Consider the following 9,580-nt stretch of genomic DNA (forward strand, 5'->3'; position numbering starts at 1 on the left):
AGCAAAAAATGTAGGAGCATTAAATCCAAAAATTAAAGGCAATAGTGACTATATACAACCCAAATTCGTTCTCCCTAATGGTCTGTTTGTTTCAACTGATGAAGGAAGGAAAGATTGTGAGTGGAGAGAAAGAAAGTGGAAAAGAAAGGTTTCCATAGTTTGAAATATCATAGAAAGACATAGGAAAGAAGGATATTGATGGGGCCCACACCTGAAATTGTTTCCGCACTAGTTAGAGCAGAAAGTGGAGAAGAAACTCATTCATATGATGAAATGTCATAAATACCCTTGTTTTATTACTTTTATAAAATGTTTATCAGCTTTTTTTTTTTTCCTTCCAGCGCTGGGTTTTTTAGGTGAGTAGTTTTCTTGTGTCAGGTTTTCTTGTTGTTGTTCCTTTGTTCTTTTTTTGGTACATTTTTATTATAGATTTTTTTAGGAAGATATTATATTATATATATTCATATAAGTAAATACATATCAATTTAATATGTGGGTAGTTATGTAATTTACTAAATCTAATATTTTTTTATTTTTTATTTTTTATCTTTCTTTCCTACCTCTTTCTCTTGTACCAAACAACTAATAAAATCATCTTACTTTCTACTCTCATTCTTTCCTTACACAATCTTTCCTTTAACTTTCTTTCCTTCTACTTTCTTTGATCAACCAAACAAAGCCTAAGAGTATATGCATAGGAACGTTATACAAAGAAAAAATATCACCTCATTTGTGTAGTGGTGTCATGAGAAACTGTGATACATTCAAGAGATTTAGGGGAGAAAGATGGATTAGGGATTTTGGTTGAAATAGGGGATGTGGGCTATGCGAGTGAAATAAGGGATCTGGGTTGAAATTGTGTTTCATTGATTTGGAAGGAAAATTGCAATTAATAATAGATTAAGAGTAATAAAAGCAAATTATTGATGTAGTAACAATATTTGATGATCACTAAGTGTATATGAGGTTAAAAGTTTGGTTTTGATTTTGATTGGAAGTGAAATGTTGGGATTTTGGGTCTGTTAGGAAGGCGAATTGTTGGGAATTTGAAATAGTGTGTTTTAATTCAAAGATTTTTTATGTTTTTTCTCTCAAAAATTTATGAAAGTTGATGAAGGTGATGTTGAAGATGATGAAGAAGAGGAAGAAGGAAGATGAAGAAATAGGGAAAAAAATATTAGAGGGAGGCCATGGGAGAGGAGAGAGGGAGAGAAAGAATTTTATTGGTTTTTCTGAGTTTTTTCTTCTTATGTGTTTTATGTTGAATGTTTTTATGAAGATGGACGAGGAAAATGATGAAGAAGTTGAATGAAGATGATGATCTAACAAACCTTAGCATTTTTTGAATGAGACTAACAGAAAGAATCAAAACATGTAATAGCGCAAAAGTTAAAATACCAAAATGAATAAGACCAAATCGATACCAACAAATTAATTAAAGGACTAAAATAACAATTAAGCCATAAATAATTCAATACTTAACAATGATTTGGTAAAATTAGTATATTCATTTTCTTATTACATTTTTGTAAAAAGATGACACCACGTGTCTAACTTACACGTGGCAGGTACTATGCAAACATAGGGTGTTTGAGCCACTTACACGAAGCCACCTCAACAACAAGCGTCATTAAGTGCGAAACAAAGACGATTACTTTGCTTTTAAGAGAAGCAATGAAACAATGCCACGTGAGCAAACGTAGAAAAGAAACTACACAGTAGAATACAAATTCTTATACGTAGTAAGTAACTAATATATAATCAGTCACGTGCTGTAGCGGTTGAACCGAAACACAGAAAGAAGAAGAAGATGAAAATGGAGATGCATCAGATCTGGAGCAGAATAGCATTAGCATCGTTCGCGTTTGCAATTCTATTCGTATCAGTTTCAGCAGACGACGTCGTTGTGCTGACTGAAGAAAATTTCGAGAAGGAAGTTGGTCAAGATAAAGGAGCTCTCGTTGAGTTCTACGCCCCTTGGTAATTTTCTCGATCTTCTTATTTTTCTGATTCGCTTCGATCGGATTTGTTCAGATTGTAGTTTTATGAATTGTTGTAGTAAATGGTACGGTGCCGTTTTAGCTTTTTGATGTAATGTGTATGCGATTCTTTGATTTAATTACTATTAGTAAAGTAAACTAACTCGGGTTTTTTATCTTTCAATCAAATAGTTAGAGAATAATAATAATTAGGATTAGGATGATAAGAGAGTAGAAACATTTTTAGAAGTTGTAAACAAAAAATAATCATGTTATATGATAAGACAATGTGATTTGATATGCATAAAATAAATAGGCTGATAACTAATCAGGGACTTATGTTGCAAATAAGATGCATGGTTAACTTATATCAGTGTTTCGCATTACCTGTAATAATAGGTGTGGACACTGCAAAAAGCTTGCTCCAGAATATGAAAAGCTCGGTAACAGCTTCAAGAAAGCCAAATCTGTTTTGATTGCCAAGGTCAGCCCCCTGGTTTTTCTCTGCATTTATTATACATATCATTGTTCGTAGTTTGTATTTTACCTTGGTAAAATGTTTCACACTGTTAACTTTATCTGTTTATGATTTTGTGTGTACGGTAATCCGGTTATTATTATGGAGAATATGTACAAGTCTTCATAAACATTAAGTTTAAGCTGCAACCTTGAGGGATTCTTTTTCTCTACTGTTGAACTCTTTACATTTTATAAATGAATTTCCCCTTCATTCTTTTATTTATAAATGAAAGTTGGAGCGATAGATCATCCTTAGAAAGTTATGTTCTTCACAAATTTTCCTCATAATCTTTGTGCTTTGTACTTTGTGGTTTCTTTTTGGCTTTTCTTGTTCATGATTCAATTGGGTCATTGCACATATGATGAAGCTAACTTAATAATTTGCTATAGGTGGACTGTGATGAGCATAAGGGTGTGTGCAGCAAATATGGTGTCTCTGGGTACCCAACGATTCAGTGGTTTCCAAAAGGATCTCTGGAACCCAAAAAGTGAGAAGACCTTGACTTTTTAGAAAATAATATTGATATGATTTTATATCTCAGCTCATATTTACTTATCCTGCATTTCACGTCTATTTTTTGTTATCTAATACTTGATTTCGGAAAATTCCTGTAGGTTTGAAGGGCCACGTACTGCAGAATCACTTGCCGAGTTTGTAAACACAGAAGGAGGTACTATTTGACGTTTTAAAGCCATCTGTTACTGTAATATCTATGAAACAGAGATATTAAGATGTTTACATGTTTGTGTAACTTCTAAGGAAACATAGTGCCACCCTTCGGAAATATCACAAAGACCCATCCTGTAGCATCATATACTTTTTCTGAAGTACTTTAATGTAGGATTGATTTTCCTGAGATACTAGAGTTTTAGGTCCTAAATCATAAAAATCTGCGCACTTTGATTTTTTTAGTTTCTGTGATGGTGTTGAGCATAACTTTAGCATGGTTTAGTTTTCCCCTCTCTCTCTTCTGTGTATTCTATTTGCAATTGTACTGCTGTAATGGATTTCCTAAACAGAGGTTTTGACTTACAGGAACCAATGTGAAGATTGCTACCGCTCCATCTCATGTAGTGGTGCTAACACCTGAAACCTTCAACGAAGTTGTCTTGGATGAAACCAAAGATGTCTTGGTTGAGTTTTATGCACCATGGTACTCACTACTCACCGATAATTATCATATTGCCATTCTTTAATCATTAGTTTTGTTAGTTTCCTCTTTGTTTTGCATTAAAATATTGTAAATTAGTAATGTCCTGGTTTCATCCAATCATGGAATGTTTGTGAAAAATCTCAATTACTACTGCTATATCTTATGAACTTTTGTTATTTTGCCAGGTGTGGACATTGCAAAAGTCTTGCTCCTGTAAGTTGATATCATTGCAGTTTCGTTTTTATCAATTTAAAGTTGGTGCATTTATTTTTTGAAAGAGTTATGTTTAACTTGGCTATGCTCTTTTCCCCTTCAGATTTATGAAAAAGTTGCCGCAGTTTTTAAATCGGAGGACGATGTAGTGATTGCAAATTTGGATGCCGACAAATATAGGGACCTGGCTGAAAAGTAAGTTTTAGTTGCCTAATTTTAAAAAGAGTTAGTTTTAAATCTGAATGAGGCAAATTTAAAAGGTGAAGTCGAATAGAGGTCAGATTGTTTGGGGCCCTACTAGACCAAATTGCATGATGTAGCAAGAAGAAAAAATGTAGGAACCAAAACAAATGGGAAAAATGTTACACTGTTCATATGACAATACATAATATAATTACAATTATATTAAGACAAGCTGCAGTTAGTGAAGACTTGGAGGTGGAATAGTACAATATCATAAATAACTAAAGATTTCTGCAATAACTTTTATACAGGTATGATGTAAGTGGATTTCCTACCTTGAAGTTCTTCCCAAAGGGCAACAAAGCCGGTGAAGATTATGGAGGTGGAAGAGACTTAGATGACTTTGTGGCTTTTATCAATGAGAAATCTGGAACAAGTCGAGATGCAAAAGGACAGCTTACTTCTGAGGTTAGTGAATTCAGATCAAAGAGAAGCATTGTTTGTTTCTCTCTCTCTGATTTTTTATTTTTTTCATATAAAACATTGGCGGCAGTGGACATGGTGGCTTTGGGGTGTGGGATAAAGCATAAAGAGTTCAAATTGTTACATTTAACATTGTGCTCACGCTTGATATTTCCGTACAGGCTGGTATAGTGGAAGACTTGGACGAATTGGTAAAGGAGTTTGTAGCTGCTAATGACGAAGAGAAGAAGGCTGTGTTTGCCCGAATTGAAGAGGAAGTTGAGAAGCTCAAGGGTTCTGCTTCTAGGTAATGTAACATCATCATTTCAGAATATTGTCATGGTTAAGTGGCTTGAAATTATGCTCCTTGAGAACTGTTTTAATTTGCATGCGTATACTTTATGGTACTTGACCCTGTTATGTTGCTTAAAGCAAAAAGCTAGAGACAATAATGCTACAATTTTTTCCCTCCATTAGATACGGGAAGATTTACCTGAAAGTTTCTAAGAAGTACTTGGAGAAAGGTTCTGGTTATGCTAAGAATGAAATTCAACGCCTAGAGCGACTACTTGAAAAGGTAATATTCTCTTTGCAAAGCTAAAACCTTGAAAGTTTCATTGATGCATGAAATAATAAGTGCCATGGTTAAACTTGAATTTCTCTTTGGTTCCTTGAAATAACTTTTTTGCAATAAATTAAAATTGTGCTTTTACAAATTTTAATTATTTGGTTCTTTAAGGAGATTAAGAATTGAAGTGGACAAATTGTTGTGAAAATTTCATAATCGTGGTACACTCATTATCTGTGATGATTGATGCAGTCTATCAGCCCTGCTAAGGCCGACGAATTGACACTCAAGAAAAACATCTTGTCTACATATGCTTGACTTAATGGTGCAATTTCTACCATCGATCCTGGAAGCTAGTGTCTCACTGCAGCTCCTTGTGATGAATGTTTGACATTGACATCAAAATTGCTGGGAGATTTTCAACGTGGAGACTTGTAGTACCTAATTTGAGTCTGTTTTAATGATCCTATATTGTAGAACAATTTTGGGGTAATGGAGATTATTCTTTGCCCCGTTGTAGTTTACCTGAGATCGATTTTCGGGAAGGACGAGAACTTTTACATGCTGTTTCCTTCGTTGGTTTATGGTATGAACTTGTCACATGAAAATGGTTAATACATGACAACTACTATGGTTAATACAAGACAACAACGATTGTTAATACTTGATAAGTATGCACTTGATACTTGTTTCTCGTTTAGTAGTTGATTATTAATTATAAGAAAAGAACAATCTCAATTAAATATGAACTCAAAATAGAAGGTAATATTTTGAGATAGCTGTAGATATTCAGTGTTTTAAAACTTGGCTGGGATGGCCTGAGTTAGGAACCGGCGGAGAACTGGTCTAACTCAGCTAAAATCGTTGTAAACTAGAGACTTGGCCAGTTTGGTGAACCTGTTTGGGTCTTCACTTTTTAAAAATAAAAGAGAATAGCTACAAGCCGTATTAAAGAAACTAAGTTCAGTCCCTGTGAGATTAGCTCACTTGGTAAGGGATAATCATTACATATACAGGAGCCGGAGTCAAACTTTGGAAAAAAAAAAAACTAAGTTCAAATATCAATAAAATTAACTAAGGGTTATAATTTCGCATTAGGTTTATTAATCAATTTTCCATTATCACAAAATGTGGAAGTGTAGGTGGCAGATTTTTCAATGGTAATACAACAGTGAAATTGGAGAGTTTTTAAAGTGTTAAGAATATGGTGAACATAACTAAATAGACATCTTTAAGCAATAATAAATGACTTTATATAGGAGAAGATAGTGTAGGGGGTGGATTTTCAATGTGAGAATTATGTTTTAGAGTAAAATTGGAGAATTTTGTGTGTAAAATTTAGAAGTATCTATTTGGTTTCACGTTCAACAGCCGCCAAGGCACATTCAATCATTGATTTCAGTGAGATGCAACGATTAAGTCTATTAAAGCATCTTCAATGATGAACTTTATCTATGGTTATTTCGTGGGACCTATTATGCCACATAATCTTGTAACTATGCATTCATTTTTCACTTCAATGGTAAATTTTAAAATAGGTTCCACAAATTTATCACACATATTAATATTTTGAGCACTTATAGGTAAACACACTTACGTGTCTGTACACCTTTCTACCACTGTCCAATGGCAAAATTTAATAATAAAAAAAGAGCACTTATAGGTAAACACACTTACGTGTCTGTACACATTTCTACCACTGTCCAATGACAAAATTTAATAATAAAAAAATGCATATTCCAATTAAGAAAAGAAAAAAATAAAATAAAATATTGTTTCAAAAAAGAAATGAAAAAAACACTATTGTTTCTTTTCTCTCTTCAATCCCTTCCACGAGCCACCACCGGCGCCACCAAAACCCAATTCGGTTTCATCTCCTACCTCCGGCGCCGCTTCTCTCTTTCTGTCAACACGACCACACCATCATCCTCCTCACCACCGCTTTCGACCTCCAACCACCACTATATCACCGGCCACCACCGTTGACCTTTTTTCCTTTTTCATTTAACCTTTTTTTAATTGTGTTTTTCATTTCCTTTAGCTTCTTATTTTTTTCCAATGGTGTTATATACCTGTATAGTTGCTTGAATTTTTTCAGATTTGAAAGAAGAGAGAAGAGAGAGAGCTCCGTATGAGATTAGAGAGAAAGGGGTTTCAGGGGAGAGAGAGAGAGAGAGATACAGGGAGAGTCAAAATCAAACGATGGATGCAAGCAAGGAGAGAGGCGGCGGCGGTTGCTAGAGGGTGTTGGAGGAGGAAGAGGGTAAAGAGAGAATGAGAACAGAGTTATGTGAGATTGAGAAAGAATGAAAAAACAGATATTTGAAATTCCAATTTTACCCCTTGTTTTTTAACAAAATTATAGAGATGTCATCCACATAGGCAGGTGTACAAGAATGGTATTGAAAAGGGTGTGTCTACCAATAATTTCCCTAATATTTTATTTTATTTTAGTTCCACTCTTTCAACTTTTCACCATTTTAGCCTTGAAAACCGCGAAGTGTTTGTTGCTTCTGAAAAACACAGTTACTCCAAGCTGGCCAACTCCAATGAAGGCGAACCCTAGGAAATTCATGCCATTGAAGTTGCTCTTAGGATCGATTCCACTGCGATTTCTCATACTTGCATGTCTGTTTTCGGATTAAGATTTGCCAACTTTAGGGAAGGATAGTCACCATAGTCTCACCTATATTACTCTCTTTCATCTTAATTACCATTTCTATCATTTTTAACTGCAGTTCGCCGGGCGGGAAAAATTTAATTTATGAATTTTTGGGACAAAATTACGTTGGTACCCTTATGTTGTAAAACATGCATGTACCATACATTGCTCGCAATGTTGGAGGATGGAAATTTCAAACCTGGTGCATCACGTTGTTTATGCTCATAGGTGATGATGATAACTCCACATTGGACGGTGCATACTGCACAAGAGGTGACCAATTGATGCAAGCTTCTCTTTTCTTCCTTTCCTTCTATACAAGAGAAACAATCACCACCAACATAAAGGTGTCTTCTCCCTCACACTGTTTTCCCCTTCTTTATCGTCCTTCCCCTCACCTCCTTCTCCTTGCCACCATCCAATCTTCTTCCCTTTCTTCTCTGATTTTTCAAATTCCGTCTGTTCAAATTGTGAAACCTTCCCAAACCTTCTAATTGGCTTTCGGTGGGAAGAGGAACCGCAGAAAAAACCAGAACAGTGACGGAAACCGAAATGAAGGAACTGCTCCGTCCTTCGATGAGTAAGAACAAAGAAAAACGATCTGAAATTCATGCTAAGTCGAAAGCTCGCGATGCTGCTATTGAAAGAGCTATCGAGCTCGGTGAAGAGGTTCACTCTCTCTCACTGAATGGATGTTGTTGTTTTGATTTTTTTATTTCTGTGTTGTTGTAGCTTCCATAGAAGAACCTTGAAAATACAAGGGAAGTTGATGAAACTATCTGCAAGCCTGATGATGAAGAGGTTGATTTTTTTGAACTAATTTGAATATGAATAGATTAGATTCCAATGTTGTGAGTGTAGAATATATATTATAATGGAGGTTCCATTTGATGTATACAAGAATGACTTTGAGGTGGCTGTCAAAAAGAGGAACGTGAAAGTCTATTTTACTGACGGTTGGACATTTTTAAAGAATTTTATGTGCTTTTGGCTGGTACTTGGATCACTGTCATTTTTGCAAATCGACACCTTTTTCTGTTTGAAGTTAGGAATATGCATGGAGATGAGTTGGTGTATCCTCAAAGCACTCCTCCACAAAGAATGTTGTTGCAGAACCATAGTGCTCATGCTTACGTAATCCCTTCATACCATATGGTTCTTCTGCCCTTTTACTTCCCACTACCTTCTTCTATAACACAATTGTTAAGGAGTTAACCGCTTCTGACGTTACTTTTGGAATGTTGGTGAGTTGTATGATTGTCTATATGCAGAATTTGAATTGGCTTGACTTTTGTCAATCTGCATTTCAGGCTGAGAAAATTGAATTAACTGTCATTGATTGCCTGGAAATACTTGGAAGTTGTTTACGGATTTTTGTCATGATGAACGGTTGTCATGTGTTTTTTCTGGTGAATGGCAAGCATTGTGCAGCGCGCATAAGTTGATTGAAGGAGCAAAGATCAAATTAGGTGTCACAGGAGCAGCTAACAATAGGGTTGTCTATCTTTGTGCGCCTCCAATGTTGGTGCTGAGAACAAAAATGCCTCCATCTGCAAGCATTGGAGAAAATGGTCCATCTTATCAATTTAAGCAGTATTTCTGGAAGAATTAGTAATAGTATTAATTATGCCACTTCATATTTTTGTTTTCAAAGCATTATAGAGTGGTTCTATTCTGAGTTGAGAAATGTACTCTTTTGGTTGTGTGTACTTTTTACCACTTTAGTGATTTGATGATAAAGTAATTAACAAATTGTGAGATGTACTCTTATTATTTGCCTTGTGTACTTTCTGCTACCAAGTTGGGTATTGAGGAAATATTATCATTATCTTTGGTATGA

At 35.0% G+C, this 9,580-nt stretch overlaps 1 protein-coding gene and 1 long non-coding RNA gene across 2 annotated transcripts; both read left to right on the forward strand.

Annotated features, from left to right (window-relative positions):
• Positions 1-1,724: 1,724 nt before the first annotated feature.
• On the forward strand, positions 1,725-5,749 carry LOC11412950 (probable protein disulfide-isomerase A6). The gene is made up of 11 exons (XM_003591396.3): positions 1,725-1,980; positions 2,379-2,463; positions 2,889-2,986; positions 3,114-3,169; positions 3,535-3,652; positions 3,838-3,865; positions 3,969-4,060; positions 4,360-4,516; positions 4,693-4,817; positions 4,988-5,087; positions 5,331-5,749. Exons 1-11 carry the CDS (start codon positions 1,811-1,813, stop codon positions 5,394-5,396), a joined length of 1,095 nt encoding a protein of 364 aa, XP_003591444.2. The 5' UTR covers positions 1,725-1,810; the 3' UTR covers positions 5,397-5,749.
• Positions 5,750-7,562: 1,813 nt separating this feature from the next.
• Positions 7,563-9,580, forward strand: LOC112421808 (uncharacterized). Its single transcript, XR_005643837.1, has 2 exons — positions 7,563-8,541; positions 8,642-9,580. It is a non-coding gene; the product is annotated as an uncharacterized lncRNA (long non-coding RNA).

Source organism: Medicago truncatula, chromosome 1 (genome assembly GCF_003473485.1).
Source record: "Medicago truncatula cultivar Jemalong A17 chromosome 1, MtrunA17r5.0-ANR, whole genome shotgun sequence".
Lineage (NCBI taxonomy): Eukaryota > Viridiplantae > Streptophyta > Magnoliopsida > Fabales > Fabaceae > Medicago > Medicago truncatula.

Coding starts and splice junctions, on each gene's coding strand:
- LOC11412950 (XM_003591396.3), top strand. CDS start 1,811: ATGAAAATGGAGATGCATCAGATCTGGAGCAGAATAGCATTAGCATCG. Junction 4,517..4,692: donor AAGGACAGCTTACTTCTGAG/GTTAGTGAATTC, acceptor ATTTCCGTACAG/GCTGGTATAGTGGAAGACTT. Junction 5,088..5,330: donor TAGAGCGACTACTTGAAAAG/GTAATATTCTCT, acceptor TGATTGATGCAG/TCTATCAGCCCTGCTAAGGC.